Raw genomic sequence first — 25,305 nt, 5'->3', positions numbered from 1 at the left:
GCTAACGGAGGACATTTTGAACATTTGCTGTAACAAAGTGTTTGAAGTCACGCTGGTACGCTCTGTTGCTGTGTGTTTCCATTCCATGATTAATGTGATTTGAAGAGAAGTAATAGAATGAGCTCTAACATGCAAAGTAAGCGTTTCCGGACACATTCCCACTTAACAATTTTCTTTCTTTGTGTGTGAGGAATGTTTCCTGAAAGTTTGGCCGTACCTTTTTGTAACACCCTGTATAAACAAATTTTCTCATAAATTTGTACTTATCTTATAGGCCAGTTTGAATATTTAATTTCTGATAAAAGCACTCATAGAATTCTTGAAACCTGGACAACAGACTTAAAATGTTGGAACCGAGGGCTGTAATTGCTTTAACCTTATTTTGTAAACGTTTGCTGAACAACATAGCCATGTTTAAAACTTTACTTTGAAATGTTATTTTCTGTCATTTTAATGTGGTATGTGTGGAGGTTTTCAATAAATAAATGAGAGTCTTATTGAATTCAGACTTGATATGACTCCCAAGACCAAAATAACGTCTTCCGAGGCTTTACTTTTCAATATTCTCTCGTACATTTGGCAATAGGTTCACCCATAAGGACTTCCGCACTCTTCCTCTTGAAAGATAGCCCTGTGGGGGCTGTATAAATCATTGATTGTGTTAGCAAAATTTTAGTGTTCTAACAACATTTATTTAAAAAATAACAGATAATAAATTACACCAAACAAGTTATTGATTGTAAACCGTTTCTCCCGGCGTATTTGATAATCAAAATATCCATGGGTGTACTGCCGGTCTACAGTGTCCAACGGGCACAATATTTCGGCCATCATACTTGTCTCCATCATCAGATGAACTGACGGACTGAGCTTCAGCGAACGTGCCGGCACGGAAATCCGTACGCTATGGCTGCTCAGAGATAACTAGGTTCGGTCGCGGCGGCGGCCGATTTAAATACCCTCCGCCCGCGGCGCGCTCCCCACCCCGTCTACGCCCCGCGCCACGGTTGCGCGGTGGTACAGATTGCGACGGCGTCTGAGATGACGTCGGAGTGATGGCTCTGTCCGCCGTGGTCGTCACAACTATACGTTTGCTCGATTTACTCTTGATTAACCCAATCGCCGGTTCCCAAGCCTTGCTAAGATTATAGCCACAGTCACGGTTTATGAGGTCGTCATTGGTGCGAATTTCGATGGCCTCTCTAACAACGCTGTCCCAGTATCTCGATGTCTGTACCAGAATCCTCGTGCGTTCATACTCCATACCGTGATTTTCCGACAAACAATGTTCAGCGACCGCCGACTTGTTCGGATACATCAGTCAAGTGTGCCTCTGTTGTCAACGGTATCGATCCTCGACGGTTCGCATCGTCAGACCAATATACGACCTGCCACATTGACACGGAATCTGGTACACGCCGGCCTTCCTCAAACCTCGGTTTCGCGCCCACGAAAGAAATGCAAAAATGCCACGGTCTAGTAATCAGGCAGACGGATCGCAATTTACTCTCTGCCAGATTCCTGAAATCACGGTAGATTTCAGTATGTGATACACTTGTTCGCTGGTCATACCAAGGACCAATTTGGCTTACTTATACGACAGAGCGCACAAGGAAGCCAAACGTCAAGACTAGCAAACCAAAAACAAATAGGTATGCCCTCGGCAAACGAGTAGTCAGAGACATTTGAAGTCACACTGTCAGTACACTAAGAACTTCAACACAGGCTCTCCAGTCTAAACTACTCGCAAGTGAAGTCAGTCTCAGGACAGGTTCCAAGTATCAACCACACATGCCAGAGCTTCGACCAGAAACGCTTCCAGACCAAAGTCCTGGATCCGAGTTCTTCACACCACTCCAGAAAAAAAAATTCAGTTTTCCCGCAAATTGTACCAACGACACCGCCTTCACCACGTCTTGAGCCAATGACAGGGCTCTAGAGACAATTGACCGTGAATTAGGAAAAGTGTGAAGTTATTCACACGAGTACTAAAAGTAATCAGCTAAATTTCGATGACGCGATAAGTCACACAAATCTGAAGGCTGCAAATTCAACTAAATACTTAGGGATTACAATTACAAATAACCTAAATTACAACGATCACATAGATAATATTGTGGGTAGAGCAAACCAAAGACTGCGATTCATTGGCAGAACACTTACATGGTGCAACAGGTCTACCAAAGAGACTACTTACACTACGCTTGTCCACCCTATTCTGGAGTATTGCTGTGCGGTGTGGGATCCGCATCAGGTGGGACTGACGGATGACATCGAAAAAGTACAAAGAAGGGCAGCTCGTTTTGTATTATCGCGAAATAGGGGAGATAGTGTCACAGACATTATACCTGAATTGGAGTGGCAACCATTAAAGGCGTCTTTCGTTGCGACAGGACCTTCGCATGAAATTTCAATCGTCAGTTTTCTCCTCCGATTGCGAAAACATTCTGTTGACACTCACCTACATAGGGAGAAATGATCATCACGATAAAAATAAGAGAAATCAGGGCTCACACAGAAAAATTTAAGTGCTCGTTTTTTCCGCGTGCCGTTAGTGGAACTGTAGAGAGAGAGAGAGAGAGAGAGAGAGAGAGAGAGAGAGAGAGAGAGAGCATGAAGGTGGTTCATTGAACCCTCTGGCAGGCACTTTATTGTGAATAGCAGAGTAATCACGTAGATGTAAATGTAGATGTAAATGTCCCACATGACTGCGCAAACTCATGTCGAACCAGGGTAAGAGTTAATAAACCTGTGTCTCTGGAAAAAAAAGAAACTGCCAATTATTGGCTCTTAAGTTTTTGCAGATGGGGAAGACATGTTTTCCTCTGAAGTCTTGTTGCCTCCCATGGCAGCAAGTGAACAGATACAATCTCAAAGATTGTTATCACCTGTGCCTTGCAGCTTGTTTGTCGTAGCTAGGAGGTGTAATAAAGATTCTATCTCCAAACGTTTCTCAGACGCCGGTTTTTTCTCATACAACTGAGGCGGCCGGGGATGAGTAGTTCACTGGCCTATTTGCACTTTTGGTGAACAGGAAAACGTGTGAATTTTTATTGTGCGTCGCTCTGCACAGAATGCTCGGTTTATGACTCCTCTGTGTAGACGCTTTCCTTTAGGCCATCCCCCCAGCCCAGGCTTCTGATGGTGCCATGGCAGGTATTGCGGCATTGTTCTGCTGGACACCTGTCTCAACGAGGGGTTGTCCTGTACATCTCTGGGTCTGTGCAGCCAGATTTACTGAGGGATGGACTCGTAACCAATTGCTGTCAGCTCCCAATGTTTAGTTTCTATGAGCTAAGAGCCATAAAAATACCTCATGCTTTTAGTGCCGTACCAGCCTCCATCAACGTCAAGTTGTAATAAAATCTTTAATAATTTTCCATATGCGGAAAATAGGTGAGAGTAGCCGGTCCTCTTCACTCTTTAGTGAAGCCCCAGTTTTCAGTGTAGCCCAAATCGTGAGGGTCGAAATTATACAGATAGACTGTCCTACTTCGAAATACGGGTAGAATGAACAGAATCGATTAATCATTTTTCTCTTGCCACAAACAACTTGCACCATGTTGCAACAACTGAAGCTCATATGAAAGCTTCAAAGTGACAAGCCCCAAGATGAGGGGTGTTATAAGTGAACTTCTCCGCCACGACCCAACACCTTCTTCTACAATTGTACTGCACAAACCATACGTTATCGAAACCTTGGCCAATTCTCAGTAATTTGAACGACCCGGATTCTTGCAAGTTTCTACCAATGGCGACAAATTTTTTCAAATGTCTGTAAAATTACTTGGAAAAATTTCATTTTTTTAAGACTACTTCCTAGCAAATCCCGAAGTATTGTATCCTGGCATTGGTCAGCCATATGTAACACCCCACCCATCACTTATCTGGTTTTGATGTGTGTTCACCCCAGGTAATTGATTAACAGATCAACAGAGAGTGCAAAACTGTCGCAATGTCGGATAATGCAAAGAAAGTAATAAGGCCCTGTGACTCCTGATTGAACTGCGTTGGCAGTGTTGACATTAATTGATTCAGAATTGATCCCTTTTAATTAAAAAGTGGTGCACATTGATGTTATATTCACATATTGAACACCAGATGAAATGTTGAACATAAAATTAATTAAGAAAGTGACTTGGGATTTCAACTACTTGATTGAAAACAGATGCAGTCGATTAGCACAGATTTATTTTAACTCACGACCTTCAATCATCACCTTACATGACTCTCCTAACAGGCAGTGGTAATAAATTGCGCTTGCGTGGAGTAAAGTGCGATCAATCAAAAGTAATTCCTATAGACTGACCCAGGCGTAATGCGAAGTACGAGAAGAATTCTACAAAACAGGGCCCATGAAACCCTCGTGGAAACTTTGCCAATGTGATCCAACAAATTAATCAGTGGCCTGAGTGGGCGAAATATCACCGAATTCACTGTGGCGGAGCGGTGTCGTTGTGTGGACGTTGGCCGACCTCGTGGTGCTGCAAGGCTGCGCTCGTCTATTCACTTCTAGCTATCTTGCTTAGTACATAGCTGAACCAAAACTTCCTATCTCCAAGCTCAATCGTTCCATTTGCTAAGTCCTAAACTGCAGAGATGCTCACTCTTTCTCAGGCAAGCTGAGTAAAGGACGCCACGTCTGCACTCTAGGCAAGCTGGGAACGGAAGACCTTTATGGAGACTTCTCACAGCCCTCTCTTCGCCTCGGTTTCCCCTGCAGCAAAATCACTTACGCCAATTGCAGCACGAGTCATGTTAATTATACGTCGCTTCCCAGCACCGACCAATGCCTGCTCTGGGAAGTGAACAAATTCCCACAAAATTTCCCTTCCTCTCAGCTTTTGCTATTTAGCTCCTCCCAGGTCACCCATCAAGGTTAGCCTCTGTACAAACACCAGTTTTTCCGGAATTCTGACTCCCAGGAGAGTACTTCAAATTCCTCAGTCCTACGTTCCCATCGGAAGTCGGCGTATTTCATGCTGTCGCTCTTCACCTGATTTACTTCAGACTCTGCGGACCTCGAATTCAGCGAGATGTTGCTATAGTCCCGAACACGCATATTTTGACCTCTGTTGACCGCTCCACTGCAGCTTTGCACAGCTTTCTCGCATGTTTCACTGAAAACAGAACGACAGGCATTTATCAACAGGTGTACAAGTTCTCCGTCTGTTTCCCGGTACACCAGCATGGAGTTGGGGTCAACCACCGACTCACTGTCACTCATCTTAAGGCGGCTGGAGGCCGCGCCCCGTTACCGATTTCTCAGTGCTTGAGCCTCCCTAAGCTGCCTATTGTCGCTTCCCTTTGCCGCTCCCCCGGCGGTCACGGTCAATTCTGAGTACTTCCCTGGGATAAACTAGCCTCCAGTACATCGACGCGTTTCCACAAAGTTTTCATGTCGTGTGAATTACTTTAAAACCATCACCCGACATTAATTATTTCAATATGCCCATACTATACCCTCTACAAGATGCATTGTGCTTTGTCAGTCATTTTTGTTCAGCCCCACTGTTCGCTCAAAGTGAGTTAGGTGATCTTTAATGACTTCATGTAAGGGGCATAGTTCTTGCCATCTTACAATCCATAACTCACAAAGCCTGAAGTTGTCCATTTCGACCGTTTTTTACTGTTTCAAAACACTCACTCAGTTTAGGGTCCTCTATAGTGTGCGTGACCTCTCTCCGTAGCACACGGCTGCGTGGTGGTGCCCGGCTTGGAGGTAATCCGGTTCGGATCCTGGTGGTGGGTGAAATTGTCGCCGCCAGTATTTGGCCAGCAACGGGAGGAGAGGTGGCGGCGTCGGACTTCCGAGCACTAGTTCAGACACTTCCACAGTCTCAGCAAGTGATGCCACGTGACAATGCTGACAGTGGTCCGTCCTTAGGATGGCCACGTTAACCTGGGCGGCCCATTTGGTGCTTTTCGACAAGGGTAGGCTACATGCCCGACACCGGATTCCACAACAAAACAAAAAAACCACTACCCAGTACGTACGAGCACTCGCCGCAGCCGACCACACGAGACAGGTGACACTTGACTCTTTGTAGCAGGTCGGAGGCAGGCAGCGCCGAGCCGCCTCCGCTGGACCTCGCCGTGAGCGACCCTGTGGTGTGCCTGCGTTTCCCCTCCCTACGCTCATTCCCTGAGTACAGTGTTATTCATTACTATAGTGTGTGAAATTTATTAAACATTCTATTTGGAAACAGGTCGGAGCGAGACAGGTACCAATTAACTTTGTGCACAACATGAGTCATTCTTGACAGGTCTCACCGAAGGTCACAAGTCCCATTTTGTGGCGGTGATTCTAAAGATCAACGTTCTCTTTTTATGAACAAACGGTCTGTTGCGTGCAACGAACATTCCCTCAGTGACAAATTCGCCGACTTATAACATCACGGTAAAACGAAAGACAAATTCCTCTAAAGCCGCCCCGAAAGGAAGAGAAACTGAGGCCGTTTTTGAGCTTTTTTTCCATTAGTCCGCCTAGTCAGAAATAGCACAGAGAGAGGGGGCAACGAAATCAATTTGATGTGTGAACGCCGTTCTTTCTGAAATAAACGAGTCAGCCACACGCACAGACTGATCCCAGTAATTTTAAACAGCCGCTGCGAATCGCAGTTTCACGCTCGAGCAGTTTCCATCACGCCAGAGCGCCTGCGCTCTCCGGTGCAGTCATCCATTTACACTCACTCGAAAAACTGGCAGCTCGATGAAACTAAACGTCCTCGTTTTTATAACCGGGCACGCCGTCATCTGCACTGTATATCTTGTTTCCCGTATAAGGAGGGTAATTATTTTCGCCATTGGCTATACTCACTGTGTTATAAGTACAAATGCTACCCTCTATTCCTTATCGAATAGAGGGTGACTCATCTGGACTACTGAAGTCTACTCACGGGCATATTTCAGTTCTCTATCGTTTCTGCGACTGTATCTACATCTACATCTACATGACTACTCTGCAATTCACATTTAAGTGCTTGGCAGAGGGTTCATCGAACCACAATCATACTATCTCTCTACTATTCCACTCCCGAACAGCGAGCGGGAAAAACGAACACCTAAACCTTTCTGTTCGAGCTCTGATTTCTCTTACTTTATTTTGATGATCTTTCCTACCTATGTAGGTTGGGCTCAACAAAATATTTTTGCATTCGGAAGAGAAAGTTGGTGACTGAAATTTCGTGAAAAGGTCTCGCCGCGACGAAAAACGTCTATGCTGTAATGACTTCCATCCCAACTCGTGTATCATATCTGCCACACTCTCTCCCCTATAACGTGATAATACAAAACGAGCTGCACTTTTTTTGCACCCTTTCGATGGCCTCCGTCAATCCCACCTGGTAAGGATCCCACACCGCGCAGCAATATTCTAACAGAGGACGAACGAGTGTAGTGCAAGCTGTCTCTTTAGTGGACTTGTTGCATCTTCTAAGTGTCCTGCCAATGAAACGCAACCTTTGGCTCGCTTTCCCGACAATATTATCTATGTGGTCCTTCCAACTGAAGTTGTTCGTAATTTTAACACCTAGGTACTTAGTTGAATTGACAGCCTTGAGAATTTTACTATTTATCGAGTAATCGAATTCCAACGGATTTCTTTTGGAACTCATGTGGATCATCTCACACTTTTCGTTATTTAGCGTCAACTGCCACCTGACACACCATACAGCAATCTTTTCTAAATCGCTTTGCAACTGATACTGGTCTTCGTATGACCTTACTAGACGGTAAATTACATCATCATCTGCGAACAACCTAAGAGAACTGCTCAGATTGTCACCCAGGTCATTTATATAGATCAGGAACAGCAGAGGTCCCAGGACGCTTCCCTGGGGAACACTTGATATCACTTCAGTTTTACTCGATGATTTGCCGTCTATTACTACGAACTGCGACCTGCCTGACAGGAAATCACGAATCCAGTCGCACAACTGAGACGATACCCCATAGCTCCGCAGCTTGATTAGAAGTCGCTTGTGAGGAACGGTGTCAAAAGCTTTCCGGAAATCTAGAAATACGGAATCAACTTGAGATCCCCTGTCGATAGCGGCCATTACTTCGTGCGAATAAAGAGCTAGCTGCGTTGCACAAGAGCGATGTTTTCTGAAGCCATGCTGATTACGTGTCAATAGATCGTTCCCTTAGAGGTGATTCATAATGTTTGAATACAGTATACGCTCCAAAACCCTACTGCAAACCGACGTCAATGATATAGGTCTGTAGTTAAATGGATTACTCCTACTACCCTTCTTGAACACTGGTGCGACCTGCGCAATTTTCCAATCTGTAGGTACAGATCTATCGGTGAGCGAGCGGTTGTATATGAGTGCTAAGTAGGGAGCTATAGTATCAGCGTAATCTGAAAGGAACCTAATCGGTATACAATCTGGACCTGAAGACTTGCCCGTATCAAGCGATTTGAGTTGCTTCGCAACCCCTAAGGTATCTACTTCTAAGAAACTCATGCTAGCAGATGTTCGTGTTTCAAATTCTGGAATATTCCATTCGTCTTCCCTGGTGAAGGAATTTCGGAAAACTGCGTTCAATAACTCCGCTTTAGCGGCACAGTCGTCGATAACAGTACCATCGGCACTGCGCAGCGAAGGTATTGACTGCGTCTTGCCGCTTGTGTACTTTACATACGACCAGAATTTCTTCGGATTTTCTACCAAATTTCGAGACAATGTTTCGTTGTGGAACCTATTAAAGGCATCTCGAATCGAAGTACGTGCCAAATTTCGAGCGTCTGTAAATTTTAGCCCATCTTCGGGATTTCGCGCTCTTCTGAACTTCGCATGCTTTTTCCGTTGCCTCTGCAACAGCGTTCGGACCTTTTTTGTGTACCACGGGGGATCCGTTCCATCTCTTACCAATTTATGAGGTATGAATATCTCAATTGCTGTTGCTACTATATCTTTGAATTTGAGCCACATCTCGTCTACATTCGCATAGTCAGTTCGGAAGGAATGGAAATTGTCTTTTAGGAAGGCTTCTAGTGACACTTTATCCGCTTTTTTAAATAAAATTATTTTGAGTTTGTTTCTGATGGATTTGGAAGAAATGGTATTGAGCCTAGCTACAACGACCTTGTGATCACTAATCCCTGTATCAGTCATGATGCTCTCTATCAGCTCTGGATTGTTTGTGGCTAAGAGATCAAGTGTGTTTTCGCAACCATTTACAATTCGCGTGGGTTCGTGGACTAACTGCTCGAAATAATTTTCGGAGAAAGCATTTAGGACAATCTCGGAAGACGTTTTCTGCCTACCACCGGTTTTGAACAAGTATTTTTGCCAACATACCGAGGGTAGGTTGAAGTCTCCACCAACTATAACCGTATGAGTGGGGTATTTATTTGTTACGAGACTCAAACTTTCTCTGAACTGTTCCGCAACTGTATCATCGGAGTCTGGGGGTCGGTAGAAAGAGCCAATTATTAACTTAATTCGGCTGTTAAGTATAACCTCCACTCATACCAATTCGCACGGAGTATCTACTTCGACTTCACAACAAGATAAACCACTACTGACAGACACAAACACTCCAACACCAATTCTGCCTAATCTATCTTTCCTGAACACCGTCTGAGACTTCGTAAAAATTTCTGCAGAACTTATTTCAGGCTTTAGCCAGCTTTCTGTACCTATAACGACATCAGCTTCTGTGCTTTCTATTAGCGTTTGAAGTTCAGGGACTTTTCCAGCGGAACTACAACAATTTATAACTATAATTCCGACTGTTCCTTGATCCAAGAACGTCCTGTAATTGCCAAGCACCCTTTGAAATTTCAGCCCATCCCGCACTTTCCCGAGGCCTTCTAACCTAAAAAACCGCCCAGTCCACGCCACATAGCCTCCGCTACCCGTGTAGCCGCCAGCTGAGTGTAGTGAACTCCTGACCTATTCAGCGGAACCCGAAACCCCACCACCCTATGGCGCAAGTCAAGGAATCTGCAGCCAATACGGTCGCAAAACCGTCTGAGCCTCTGATTCAGACCCTCCACCTGGCTCTGCACCAAAGGTCCGCAGTCGGTTCTGTCAACGATGCTGCAGATGGTGAGCTCTGCCTTCATCTCGTAAGCAAGACCGGCAGCCTTCACCAAATCAGATAGCCGCTGGAATCCAGAGAGAATTTCCTCAGATCCAAAGCGACACACGTCATTAGTGCCGACATGTGCCACCACCTGCAGCTAGCTGCACCCTGTGCTCTTCATGGCATCCAGAAGGACCCTTTCCACATCAGGAATGACTCCTCCCGGAATGCACATGGAGTGCACACTGGATTTATTCCCCTCCTTAGCCGCCATATCCCTAAGGGGCCCCATTACGCGCCTAACATTGGAGCTCCCAACTACCAGTAAGCCCACCCTCTGCGATTGCCCGGACCTTGAAGGCTGAGAATGACCCTCTGAAACAGGGCAGGCAGCTGCATCTGGCTCAGCCAGAGACAGTGCCTGAAACCGGTTTGTCAGACGCACCGGGGAGGCTTTCTGGTCAGCTTCCGGGGACGCCTTTCGCTGCCTGCCACGCCTTGGAACGACCTCCCAATCAACCACAGGCGAGGGCTCAGCCCCACTGCGGGCAGCAACCGGGGCAACCACAGCGGCAGACCGATCTGGGGACAGACGGGATGAGGTTGACATCCCCGTGATACCCGAGTCCGGCTCCCCACAGTGGTGCCCATTGGCAACAGCCTCAAGCTGCGCGACCGAAGTCAGCGCCGATTGCAGCTGTGAGCGAAGGGATGCCAAGTCAGCCCTCATCCGAACACAGCAATCGCAGTCCCTGTCCATTCTAATCTATGTTGAACAACAGTTACTGAAACACGAGTCCGTGCCTAGATAACGCAAGCGAAACACGCAAAGAATGTATCAACTAACCTGTACAAATGCCTAACGACTGCGCTACAATCTGCTGAATTTACGATTACAGTAACTAAAACTCGAAATTGCACCTCCTATACGAAACTCACACGCAATTTAAATAAGAATCTACCAAGTAAACACTAAAGCGCGATGTTACAACTGTCAAATACTATAATACGCCCGAAATATATGAATTAAACAATGCAAGTACCCAAAAACACGCAAAGAAATTAATTAAACTATCTAACAAATAAGTAAGCTAGGGTTATACGACTTGCTGCTGCAGCTGCTTATCCAACGGCGGCAGGGAGCACTATGGCTGACTAAAGGGACTCTCTCTGCCTGTATTCAAAACAAACACGAAATCTATGGAACACTATTACTAGCACTCGACAATTAAAGCTTCCTAAAAGCAAAAACACACCGAAGAAGAAGTGACATGTAAGAAAAATACAGTTAATACTTAAATTAAGGTAGCTCGCTGCACAGCAGACGTGAAGCAGACGGCGGTTAGGGCGGTTAGGGTATCCTTGCACAGAATTTTTCAGTTAGTAAACGAAGCAGAACTTCATATGAGTGTATCAGTCTTATAACGAGTTGATTCTTAAGGAGAAGAAAGCTCATTCTATGGATCGAGTAACCGGCGTTTCGATCTAAATAAACTTTACCTCCTACAAGCAACAGTATCTTTGGCACAAGGCAAGTGGGAATGTGAACCAACACTTAATTTTAAGCCTGTTACGTACTTGTTTCTGTTGTTGTAGCTGACTTTGCGAGTTGATTATCCTTTTTCACAATAAATAGTAAACTTAGGGGTTGGTTGATAATCTATCATCAATCTATCCATCTACTAAAATGGAAGATATATCAGGCGGCAGCTGTGGACGGGCGCGTAGCGGAGTGAAATAGGGGCACTCAGGTATAAGGTGCCTCACCGTCCACGACTGAGAACAGTGGGGGCAAAGCGGGGGAGGATCGCCGCTTAAGAGATGTCGATGGCTAAAAGGACAGTGCCCTGTCCGGAGTCTGGTTAAAATTACCTCCTACCGACCACGAGTTCGGGAGGAAGAGGTCCAAGCACAGGGAAGAGCTTTCATGTCTCGCAATTTATTATCGGGAAGCGTAGACCAATGTGTGTACCATAAAAGAGCAACACGACGACATAAAACTCTCTGTAGATCGGCGAAGGGAACCATGTCAACAGCCGGCCGAGGAAGAGAGACTGCAGCCTTGGCCGTTATATCGGCGGCCTCATTTCCACGGATACCAACGTGTCCTGGGATCCAGAGGAATGCCACAGAGACACCCCCCAAGTGGAGCAAGTGGAGGCAGTCCTGAATCCGGTGGACCAGAGGGTGGCCAGGGTAAAGAGCTTGGAGACTGAGGAGAGAGCTGAGCGAATCTGAGCAGATAACATACTGTATCCGTTGATGGCGACGGATGTACAACACTTAGCACGGAGCCCTGGGGCACCCCGTTTTCTTGGGAGAAAGTACGGGAGAGAGTAATTTTCATCCGCACTTTAAATGTGCGATCTGTCATAAATTCACGAATAAAAAGGGGCAGCCAACCTCAAAAGCCCCAAGAGAACAGTGTGCGGAGGACGCCTGTCCTCCAACAGATATCGTATGCTCTCTCCAAAAAATATTGCTAACGGTCAACTGCAGAACGATGCCTTCGGAAACCGCATTGGACAAGTGTTAAAAGGATTCGGGACTCCAGCCACCTGGCTAAACGGCAATTCACCATACCCTCCAAAACATTACAGACACTACTCGTGAGATGGGGCGATAGCTAGAGGGGAGATGTTTGTCTTTTCCAGGTTTCGGAACAGGAACGACGATAGCTTCCCGCCATCTTCTGGGAGAGGTACTGTCGGTCCAAATTCGATTATAAAGGCGAAGGAGGTAATGCAGACTATGGTATGATAAGTGCAGCAACATTTGGACGTGGACACCATCCGGTCATGGAGCGGAAGAGCGAGAAGATGAGAGTGCTTGTTGGAGTTCCCGCATGAAGAAAACAGTATCATAGATTTCGCTATTTTTAGAGGAGAAAGCAAGAGGTCGCACTTCCGCTGCATGATTCGTCGGAAGAAAGGCTGGAGGGGGGGGGGGGGGGGGGGGGGTAATTTGAAGAGCTCGAAATATCAGCAAAGTGTTGACCCAATGAGTTAGAAATTCTGACGGGGTCCACTAAGGTACCATGCGCGACAGTGAGCCCAGAAATCGGGGAGAAACTAGACGAGCCAGATAACCGTCGAATTCGACTCCAAACTTCTGAGGAAGGAGTGAAGGCATTAGAAGAGCTAGTAAAGAAGTCCCACCTTGCCTTCTTGCTATCGCAGATGACGCGACGGCATCGCGCAAGTATTTGCTATAGCAGCACGTGTATTGCGTCACGGCACGCCTCGTTCCACCAAGGAACTGGGCGACGCCAGGGCAAATCGGAGGTGCGAGGCATTGAACGCTCCGCGGCCGTGCGAATAACTTCTGTAACATGAGTGACCTGATCGTCGACGCTGGGAATGTGACGGTCATCGAATGTCGCTGGAGAGTAAAAAAATGTCCAATCGGCTTGGGAAGACTTCCAGCGTCTTGGGCGCATAGTCGATGGGCACATGTAAAATTGTCACTCGAGTGTGTATCAGCAAGAGCGAAACATACAAAGCGCCGGGCTAACTGAACAGTGCCGACCGAAAGGTCCAAATGAGAGAAATTTGTCGTGGAGGCAGACAAAAATTTAGGTTCCCCAGTGTTGAGGCAAACAAGATCCGCTTGGCGGAAGAGGTCAGTCAATATAGAGCCTCGCAGACAAGGACACGGAGATCCCCGAAGCGGGTGGTGGGCATTGAAGTCCCCAACCAGGAAATAGGGAGGCGGGAGCTGACCAAGAAGATGAAGGAGATCAGCTCTTGCCATCGGTGTGGACGATGGAATGTATATGGTACAAAGAGAGAAGGTGTATCCAGAAAGGGAAAGACGGACTGCGGCAGCTTGGAAGGAACTATTTAATGGGATGGGGTGATAATGGACAGTATCATAGAGAAGAATCATAAGTCCACCATGTGCTGGAGTGCCATCAACAGAGGGGAGATCAAACCGAACCGACTGGAAATGAGGGAAGACAAAGCAATCATGGGAATGCACCTTTGTTTCCTGAAGACAGAAGATGACCCTGGAGTAGGATCGTATGAGGGTCGACAATTCATACCGATTGGCTCTAATTCCAATGGGTAATGGACATAGGATGGACAGAAAAGGGAAGAATGTGAGCAAGGTTGCCCTCAACGGCTGCTCAGAGCCGGTGGCCGACAACGTGGAATGGCTTTCAACCAAAGGCAGAAGATCCCGATCCATAGGTTGTTTTGGGGCAGCTCGTGCCACCAGCGATTGGCTGGTTGTTCGGCCACTAGCAGTGAGCCTTGGCGACACGGAAGACATCCGAGGGCGGTTGCCGCCAGGTGGCGCTGTAGATGAGACACGCCGTGGCAGAGAAGGAGACGAACTGGGTTTCTTATGAGCATTCTTGGAAAAAGGACGTTGACATGAGGGAGGAATCGATGGTTGTGAAGTCGGGATACGTAGAAACTCTTCGAGAGTAGGCTCTTTTTTGGAAGTCCGGGTGTCTGATTATGGGGCTCGTGATTTAGCAGAAGCCGATGAAGGGTGAGCCGTAGAGTGAGCAGATGATAGTGGGGAGGTTGAACGGGCGATCTTTGCGCCAGCTGATCTGACGACCGTGGCACTGAAGGTGAGATCACAAGTCTGTATGGCTGCCTCCTTAGCAGGCCAAGGAGATTCAAGGACAGTGCTATATTTACCTGCTGGTGGCACAGTGGGCTTTCGACTGGCGAATAACTTATGAGCAGCAAATGTAGACACCTTTTCCTTCACTCTGATTTCCTGAATAAGCTTTTCGTCTTTAAAAAGGGGGCAATCTCGAGAGGAAGCAGCGTGGACACCCATACAGTTGATGCAACGAGGGGATGGAGGTGGACAAGCACCCTCATGGGCATCCTTGCCACACGTAACACATTTGGCTGGACTGGAACAGGACTGGCTTGTATGATTGAACCGCTGACACCAATAGCAATGCGTAGGGTTGGGATGTAAGGGAAACTGAAATTATCTCATAGCCCGCTTTAATGTTCGATGGAAGTTGAACTCTGTCAAAAGTCAAGACGATAACATGGGTTGGTACCAAGTCCTCGTCAACCCTTTTCATAACTCGATGTAAGCCGTTACCCTGGTCAGACAGATAGTTTCGAATTTCCTCGTTGGACAATCCGTCGAGTGAGCGTGTATAAACCACCCCATGTGGTGAATTTAAAGTGTGGTGCACTTTCACCTGGATAGGGAAGGTGTGGAACAGTGGTGTTCGCAGCAATTTTTGTGCCTGGAGGACACTGTTTCTAACAACAAGGTGTCATTTCGTAATCGGGTACAAGACTGTGGGGAAGTTTTGACCTTCGTCCGACCGAGAAACAACAAGGAACTGTGGCACTGATGAAAGAATTGTCCGTGGTTGAGACTCATCTAACTTTCGCTTGTGAGAAGAAGTTGTAGAGATAGAGGAAACCATTGCGAAAGTATCCCCCATAATTACCGAGGTCTCTGATGGCGAGCTCCTTCCTCTTGAGGGCCCTCTCTGTGGCCCTCCCTGGGCCTGATCGTTACCAGGGTGTACGCACGTGTCCTACCTGTCTACCCGAGGCAGGGAATTACGCGTTATCCCGTCACCAGCTACTCTTGCGAACGCGTGGGTCGGCCTTCAGACACGCACAGGGAGGAAAGAAAGAGAAAGGGAGGAACAAAGAAAAGGAAAGAAGAGAGGTCTCAAACGCTGCAGCAGAGAAGAGGGTAAAGAGAAGAGGCAAGGAAAAGAGAAGGACAAAGGGAGGACAGAGACTTTCCAGGATAGAGAGCAAAGAAGAGAGACGTAGGCATGAAATGTACTTCCAAAGAGGGAGAAGGGGAAGGGAAGAGGCGGAGGTGAGGGGGGAGGGGGGATGGGGGACGGGGAAGGATGTGGAAAAGGAAGGTATGCAGCCCTGAAAGGAAGGAGGGCCACATTAGCTCGGGGTCCCGTGCTCGCCACGCACGCATCCACAAAAGAGTTGTGGACCCCCTGGGGGTTCTCTGTGGTAGTTACAGTGTCACATCCAATCGTAACTGACGAAATGTGTCTACTCAATGTAAGTTTTAAAATTGTCTACCTTATTCTCTTATTGTTTTCAGTTGTTTCTGTTAGCTAATTTTCGTTGTAAATTCTCACATCCTCTCGGAGACGTCTCCAAATAGGTTACTTTGCTTTTTTCGTACGTGCAAAACCTTTTGCTTGCTCTGAACCCATTACTTAATTTGTTTGATTGCTCAGTGCTTAAATAAAGTCTCGCAATGTGCATTACTGACTTTGTGCCTGATGAATGTTCATTTCTAGCTTCGTATACGTGCGTCTTACCAGTCTGTGATCTCTTACAATAGGAATTTTTTTGTGCTCCTCACATCCTGTATAATGTCTTTATTTGATAAAATGTAGTCAGCCTTGTTTTTAATTCGATTCGTTCTTTGCTAAGTCGACTTTCTAATTATTTGGCTCTGGAAGAGTATTTTGAGGACAAACATTCTTCTAGGCAAATTCTACCAACGTAAGTTTCCCACTGAAGAGTGACAACTGTGCTTCATTACATAAAAGTGTAGCTTCGTAAAGAAATGGACAATGAACAATTCAGACAAGAAGAGAAGGTTTTGAAACATAGTGTTACAGGAGAATACTGACGATTAGATGGGTAGACTGGATAAGTGATTAGGAGGCATTAAGTCTAATTAGGGAGAAAATCAGTTAAGGGCACAACTCGACTAGTAGAAAGGATCGTTTGAGGCATCAAGGAGTCCTCAATTTGTTACTCGAGGGAAGTTTTAGGGGTACAAATTGAAGAGTGAGACGATCGCTGGCATACATTAAGCAGGTTCAGATGTATGTAGGTGGCAGTAGTTATGCAGAGAGGTGACGGAGCTTGTACAAGGCAACAAACTGTGGAGAGATGCATCTAACCAGTCTTCATACCGAAGATCGTCACAACAATATGTAAAAGATAGCGGTGGAGGTGCAGCTGCTGCACGGAAACACCGAGGGCGACAGTCGGTGATTAATGAACTACGGCTCGCCGCTAGGCTTACGTTGCGTAGAGAGATCCACTCGGGAGGTCGTGTGAAGGCGGACAGAGGAATGAAACGTCGAGTCGACGCGTGACAGCCGTCCGTGCCTGTCGCGATGATATCTGCTGGCGCAAGGCACGGGCTGCGGTGACTGGACAATGCAGCAGCATGGGCCTCTCCTGGTGGCTGTTTACACGGCGGACAGCTAATTAGGGGAGCCGTGAGGCGGGCAGGCAGGCAGGCAGGAGCAGATAAGGTGCGGGCGAGGGGGGCAGGTGGGCGGACCCCTGGGGTGTGGGTGGGGTGGGGGCGGCGTCGGCGGCGGCGGCGGCGGCGGCGGCACACCGGCTGAGGAGCGCCGCGGGGGCGCGTTCGGTGCCCGAAGCGTTTAGTCTGGGAGAAGCCTTGCGCAACGCATCTCCGCTGGAATCCAACGCGCGCTTACTTTGAAAAGATGGGACACTAAATGGTTGGCTCATTGGCTTGGGAGAGGCGTTGTAGTTAAATAGGTGATCCCAAATGGCTCATATGGCTCTAAGCGCTATGGGACTTAACATCTGAGGTCACTAGTCCCTTAGAACTTAGAACTACTTAAACCTAACCAACCTAAGGACATCACACACATCCATGCCTGAGGCAGGATTCGAACCTGCGACCGTAGCGGTCGCGCGGTTCCAGACTGAAGCTCCTAGAACCGCTCGGCCACCCCGGCAGGAAGGTGATCCCATGCCAAGTTTTAGCAACAGTGCAAAATAATTTTAGACACTACTGTTTCTCAAAATTTGTCCATGTAATCGAATCGTTACGAAAGACTGGAACTGTATCGGCTGGTCACGGTTAATGCAATGAAATCTAAAAACCAACAGTTCAGTGTAAATCTTGCTATTGTTGTGCTCTTCAGTTGAACGACTGCCTCACTGGAGCTGTGTCTAGCCCAGGCCTTCCCAACAAAATTTTCTCGAGGATCCCCTCATCGAGCATGATTGGTACCGTTTCATATCACAGTACCAATTACCTAAAAAAAGTCAAATTAAGGGTCTTTTTATACGCTTTCTATTTTTGGCATTATTGAAAAAATATTGAGCTTAAAACTTTTTCAATTTACCCAACATTGTTATTGTTAAATTTTTGATTTTTGCTCAAAATCTTCGTCTTCAAATCAGGGTGTTTAGTATAACAGACTCCTTAAAAAAATAACAATTGAGTATCATACGAAATATATTTAGTATAGTTTCTTGTTCTAATAGTATCTTGCAGACCCCTCTGGCATAGCTCGCGGACCCCTCGGGGTCCACGGACCACCTGTTGGCGACCACTGGTCTAGCCTGTGCAAGTCTCTTCATTTGTGCGTAACTGTTACAATATGTACATGTTACTCAATTTTTTTCCGAAAACAGATGTGTGACATGTGTAAATTCATAATGAAATAACCATTTGATCGGAATAATTAATAATCGCCAATGAATATGATAAACTACAGTATTAGTGACTAATGTAACCTTGCTCTTTATTTATTATTGGGTGCATCTGCCATAGGTGAATGATGAAGAATATCTGGGTGATTAGACCGGAATCTGAAGTGATTACAAGTACAAGCCATCGGCGTAGCACAATAACTTAACTTGAGGCACCAAGTCCAAAACAGTCCATTTGAGTGTAGTCGCCACGCATAAACGCTATACAGACAGGCTTTCATAAACTGCTTGGATGGGATTCGGCTAATTCGGCTTGCAGGCCGCTAGTCGACTGTTGCGGCGTCTTCTGAGGCCACCTCGGCTGTGGCGCTGTGTTCGTGTCAAGGCAGACGTCTGCGGACTGGCGAGGAGTTACGGAGGGAAACGTTGATGCTGTGACAGAAATGCTAGTCGATGACAGGCGACTGACCTGTAAGCAGATCATTTGCATAGACTGCCGGAAGAGCTGATGACACGGCGTGTGACTTGGTGCGGGGAGATGTTAAAGAGGTTTTCTAAGGGGGCAATCTCAGTATGTGAGTAACATCGTGACAGGTGACAAGACATGGCTGTACCATTATGACGTGCCGCTGAAGATGACGACACACCCGTAGCTGTCAGAAAATGCCGCTCAGTAAAGAAGAAAATGATAGCTGTTTTCCTCAAATCGAGTGGAATTGTGGAGCGTGTTGTTTTGGACGCACGGAAGACACTCACAGCTAAGTGGTACACTAAGCAGCGCCTGTCCAAAGTCATCCAGTCTTGGAAGAACCTGCGACCGAAGTCACGGACGGATACTCGGTTCCTCCATCGCGACAATGCTCCAGTTCACCGCGCCGAAGCACGCACCGAATATTTGCGGGGTACAGGACTGAAACTTCTCGAACACCCTCATTGCAGTCCAGACGTTGCGTCCTGTGACTTTGCGCTGTTCCCGCATGTGAAAATGAAGCTGAAAGGACTGCTCTTTTCAAGTGATAATCTGCACGTTGGCGAGGGTTGCCGGTGCCACCAATAACAGTCTGCAGCCACTTGGGCATCCACCTACAACGCAGCAGTGCGGTCGACGCGCGACCGTGAGGCGATCCGGAGGGCGACGTACGTCATTTCATTGCATGCCGATTACTTCAAGCTTCATCAATAAAATCTTCTCGTTTCACAAGCCACGTAATTTAAAATAAAACATTTAAGCTTTCGATCGTTATTTCCACCTTCGTTTCTCTCTCTCTGCATATTTAATTTCCTCGCATTGGCACGATGTTTGGGGTGAGCGTTATTGTCGCTTGACATTTTCTTCTAGGTAATGTGAATATTACTTCGCATGCTTGCCATGCTCCTAACTTTTTGCATGGGGCCTAACTTTTAATGCAGTAGCGGTTTATAGCAATTACTTTTTGTTTTCTTTTGTTTACTGCAGGATGGATTTGGGTCTCCCGTATTTATTTTGTTGGGTGGGATAATCTCTAATCTATTTATCAGTGGGTTTTCTGATTTGCTTGCGGTATAATAGAAGGCAGCAGCGAGTTGTCGGGATATTTGTGTCAGTGATTTCATTCCTGCGGCTTCGTGTGTTTCGGCCGTGGGAAATTGGGAGGGGACGTGAATGCCCGCACATTGTGCCTTTTAGCTGCATAGCCCCATACAGGACAGGCATACTCGGGTATCGCTCGTACTACTAGTGTGCAGTAGAGCCTTACTCGTGTTGTGGCTGCAAGGCTGCTACTGCTGTTTAACAGAGGGTATAACTCATTTAGCCTGGCGCTTGCTTTCTTCCGGAGTTCATCGGTGTGTGGTCTCCAGGTCAGGCGTCGGTCGAGCGTTACACCCAGGCATTTTGCTGTTGCTCTCCAGGGAATTTCGCTTCTGTGTGGTCTAAAGGGGGCGTTTTCCCGCAGACAATGTCCTGGGGATCGTTATCCTTTCCTCAGTGCGAGCATCAGCGGTTGGGTCGTGTCGCTGGCGACAGTAATTTGCAACTTTCTGGCCGAGGTTTCTGTTTTGTTTAGGATGTTCTGTAGTCTGTGGGTGACTATTCGTCTGTTGCAGCCAGTCGCGAAGAATGCCGTGTCGTCGTCATACTGAGCTGTATGCGTCTGTGGCGCAGTCGGTGTGTCGGCGGCGCTCGGGTTATACAGTACTGGACAAAACACCGATCTCTGTGGGACGCCAGCTCGTATGCCACGTGTGGACGACTTCACTGTGTCCACTTTCACACAGAATGTACGGTTGGTCTGGTAACTGCTCAGCAATTTAACGTCGTGGCCGGGGAACCCTAGTGTGTAAAGTCCGTACAACAGTCCTGTGCAGCGCACACTGTCGAAAGCCTTGGCTGCGTCCAGCAGCACTAGGCCACAGTAGCCTTTCCGGTTGAAGATTTCTGTGACGGCTTCGACTACTCTTATAAGTTGTTTAGGTGCTGAGTGTCTGTTACGAAGTCCGAATTGTAACTGAGGGAGCATTTCTTCTCTGCGTATGTCCTGTTTGAAGTGGACCAGTAGGAGGCACTTGCGGGCTTTCAAAAAACAAAATGTGAGGTGGTGATGTGGCCCTCAACTACGTACTCTCTGACTCAGAGTTGAAATATTAAAAGTTTTGGCTGGTTTCGTTGTCTAGGGGCTGGGATGCACGTAATTGTCGCATTACAAGCGAAATACTACTGAGTCTACAGTATACAATATGAACAGACACATGAATCGAATGGTCGAACGTTCCTATCACTCGGAAATTGAGAATTTTGTATGTGACATAGAAATTTATAAATGAAAGGTTGCAATTAAATGAAACCTGCAGGTACTATTTTTAACGACTTTAAATGACGAGTGCGGTAGCAGAAGTACCTTTAAGAATGCCATTTATTTCTGCAAAATACTTCTTGGTGTCGATCGTCCAGCAATTAAATAAAATGTAAGTTGAATAACAGGGAAACAATAGACTCCTACTTCACGTAATTAGTTATGAGCAACAACATAGCTCGCGAGATATTAACTTGTGAACCCATAGTACGTCTTGACTGTAGAAGCCACGGAAATCTCACAAGTGCACAAGTGGGCACTTCGAAATATTTCCATCTCCCGCGACCACGCGCAAACTGCTCAACGCTCTCCAAGTATTTCCTGCGACCGTCTGTTGTGCCTTCCCATCCAGCTCTCCCCTGTGTCCTCTGCTTCCCGATGCCCCTCCCCCACTTCCATACAGTCCCTCCATTGACTCTGGTAGTCGCCTACCGTAGTAACGAGCGCTGTGTTTGGCTGGAGCACTCCCACCATTTCTTCAAGCCAATGCACACTCACTGGCATATTGAAACAGGAACGAAATACTGGATGTACATTTATATAACTTCAAATTACATAAATATTCCTACGGCTGCACCATAAACATGCTCTAATACACATTATTAAATACATAAACAAATCAAATAAACACACATCAAAGGAGTAGAAACAAAGGGTAGGCCAGTAGCCTAATGTCTCTGTGCTTTCTAAAAGACAGTACATATTTAACCAATTTCTTGATGAATAGTGTATATTGGATATAACCAAAGACATAGACGAATAAGTATATTGATAAGTGTGTGGAACAGTGGATAGCGAGCGGAGAAGCTCCAAGTGTTCACCAGAGTTTGCTCCAGGAGCTACAGTGCGAGGACAAAGGATAGCGAAAATTATTTCATAAAGGAGAAGAAACATTTCAGTTTGCCCTCATGCAAGTAGCCCCTCGTATTTCTATACACGATATCCATTTACGGTGCGCTATTTCTTAACTTCATTCATCATAATTGATGTTTTTGCAAAGCCTGCAGCTTTGTCATTAATTATTTAAATAATGAAACATTGCACTCGTACGTGTTTTTTCTTGCTTAATGAGAGCTGCTTCAAACCAGTCTCATGACTGAAGACCACAATAACATCAATGACGCTTTTCAACAATTTATTCTCATTATCAAAGCAAGATATTCACATATGTTCTTTACGTGGCGTTTGTATGTGTGTTGTTCTGCCTCTATTATCCTGCAGTTATAGTTTTATGGTTTATTCCAGTTGGACAGATTTCTTTCGTGCGATTTTCTGACATCGCATAAAATACCTGTGTAAACATTTGCACTGTCGCAAAACGTTGTGCAAATCATGACAAAATACGAAACTGGTGCAGAGTTTCATTATTTGAATCATGAATGCTATTTCTGCTGAAGGTCGTGTCATGGCTAAGTTAAGATTTTTAGCAACAGGTGAAAGCTATTCCAGATTTCGATACAGTACTCCAATCCCACAGTGTACTATTTTACGTATTATTCCAGAGACATCTGAGCCAATATATAAATCATCTAATGAGGAATTTACGAAGATTAAGTAACGTTATTTTGAGTAGACATAACAAAAATGGCTCTGAGTACTATGCGACTTAACTACTGAGGTCATAAGTCCCCTAGAACTTAGAACTACTTAAACCTAACTAACCTAAGGACATCACACACATCTATGCCCGAGGCAGGATTCAAACCTGCGACCGTAGCGGTCGCTCGGTTCCAGACTGTAGCGCCTAGAACCGCACGGCCACTCCGGCCAGCTGAGTAGACGTAACTACATTTATTTCGCTAATGTACACTTTGAACACACTTGGCTGTTCACAGATCCATCTCCTTCCACACTTCCTTTCTTTTTATATGCAAGCTTATCAACAGTGCAGCAATTTCGAATGCAGCTGATGGCTGCAGCTATTTCTTTGTAAGACTCTGGCCATTTGTTACGGTTTTTGTGCTCAGCGTGGTTTGTGGTAAGAAGACTTTCGTATTCTTCATACTTTGCAATAATCACTGGTAATAGCCCCACACCAAATATACTTCGTCATTTTATAGCTTTCAAGCTCTAAATCACGTGAAACGGTACGTAAACAATGGCCCTCGCTCTACGTTTTATCAAATATTTTTGCTAAAAGCTTCCCTGTTACACTGTCAAAGATCTGATCGAATGGCTTTGACAGCACGGGGGAGGGGAGGTGGCATTACGTCATAAACTTTAAGCCGATGTCCGCCATCTTAACTAGTCCAAAACATTAAGTTCACCGCATTCATACTCCCATAATTCACCGCCGTGACACTTCCCCGTGACGTCACTCTGATGGTGGTGTGTTACGAGAGCAAAAACGCATTCGAGAACAGAAAAATGTTCGAAACTGCCTCCTTCATGCAATGTCTATGTAGTATTGGAAACAGTTACTGCGCGCACACGACAGAAAGAATGAACAAGAAGCACTCGTAAACAGTGGTCTGCTAATGTTTTAGGCTAGTTGAAATCGCGTCCACTCTGGCTTCAAAACGACGTCCAACGGAAGTCTGTAGTGCCACTCCCCTCATTTTTTTTTTTACTTCCATGTTTGACACAGACGCACATACGTCTCTGGACTTCGATAGGCATTTATCGTTGGCCACGAACACTACATACTTGACGTCACACGCCCGTGCACTCAGGTCCGTATTTATCGTGTGGCACGTGAGGGACCGAGTGACGTCACATGGCGCAGCGGTCGGCGCCACATTTGAAACGGCCGCTCCCGCCTCCCTGCAAGCGTCTTTGCTTTCGTTCAGTGCACCGCCCTCAGCGCATGCGCCACTCCGGCCATCTCTGGAAGTTCCGGGCACTGCCATTACATCTGTATAAACAGAACGCCATGCTGGTACCGGCAGTCAGTGATTTCGCCATGACAGTGGCGGCGACAGCTATCGAAAGCTCGAGTGTTTTATTCGAAACGAAGAGGCTCGTAAACAGAGAAGATTTTACCTAAGCATGCCACCGCAAACTTCAGTTTGAGGTCTTGTATTCTGATTACATGAACAGTCTTTAACTTCTACTACAGGCATGGTGTATTCCCTTGTGTGGTAGCATTTTCCTTTCAATTGAGAACAACAATCACTGGGCACTTCGCCATTGCAGTTAGCCCAGTTTCGCCATTTTTAGAATCCCTCCCCCCTCTGACCCCTTTGTCATATATGCCAAGGTCTTGTTATACTAATGTAGTGATTGTGATTCTTGTCCCATTCAGTAGTTGTGCGATTCCTGATTCATTATTCTGGAAGCTGATCAGTTAACGTGTTAGGTACAGGGTCTCTTCTACGTTTATATATAAATTAACAAGCCTCAAGCAATGTCCACCAGCACGTCCATGTGAGCATGCTTACAGCAGTCAAGCCTCGAAGATCCTCTAAAACTGTCACCCACCCACCCCTCCCCACAGACACTTCCCTCCGTTATCAGCTACCTAATCGTTGATGCCCCAAGACCTGTCCTACCAACCGATCCGCTTTTCTAGTAAACTTGTGGCACAACGCTCTTCTCTACAACTCGATTTGGTATCCCTTCAACAGAGTCGGTAGTTCAGTGGAAGTGCGAGGTTTGCAGATCCTGAGGTCTCGGGGTCGATCCCCGGTCAGTTCTCCTCTGGAAATCTTTGTTATCAAATGACTGCCTGCTACGTATTTTAGGCCCATGTCAAGCTGCAGGTCCACAGTAACTGTTTGCCTAAGTCAGTTCAGTCGTCGGAAGAAGCTAACGCTATACCAGTAGGACCATGCCACGTGAACCTCTGTGGCTTTCAAACCAACTTTCAGGTTCATAACAGCTTTACCTTTACCTTCCTCTTCATTACTTAGCGTACTTATCAATCTAATTTTCGGCATTCTCCTGCGGCATCACATTTCATAAGCTTCTATTCCCCTTTCTGAACTGTTTATCGTCCATGTTTCACTTCCAATCAATGCGACACGCCAGGCATATATCTACAAAAAGAATTTCGTAAGACCTAAATTTATGTCTGAGGTTAACAAATT

The 25,305-nt window shown here is 46.3% G+C and overlaps 1 protein-coding gene across 1 annotated transcript in view; it reads right to left on the bottom strand.

Moving 5' to 3' along the window:
* LOC126285262 (uncharacterized) overlaps positions 1–25,305 on the bottom strand; it is a 78,035-nt gene that overhangs the window by 31,407 nt on the left and 21,323 nt on the right. The window contains exon 2 of the mRNA XM_049984553.1: positions 17,317–17,454. Within this exon, the coding sequence (XP_049840510.1) occupies positions 17,317–17,454 (138 nt within the window). The remainder of the gene's footprint in view (positions 1–17,316; positions 17,455–25,305) is intronic.

The sequence above is a fragment of the Schistocerca gregaria genome, chromosome 8 (genome assembly GCF_023897955.1).
Source record: "Schistocerca gregaria isolate iqSchGreg1 chromosome 8, iqSchGreg1.2, whole genome shotgun sequence".
Taxonomy (NCBI): Eukaryota; Metazoa; Arthropoda; class Insecta; order Orthoptera; family Acrididae; genus Schistocerca; species Schistocerca gregaria.
This window is presented reverse-complemented; position numbering and strand designations above follow the sequence as displayed.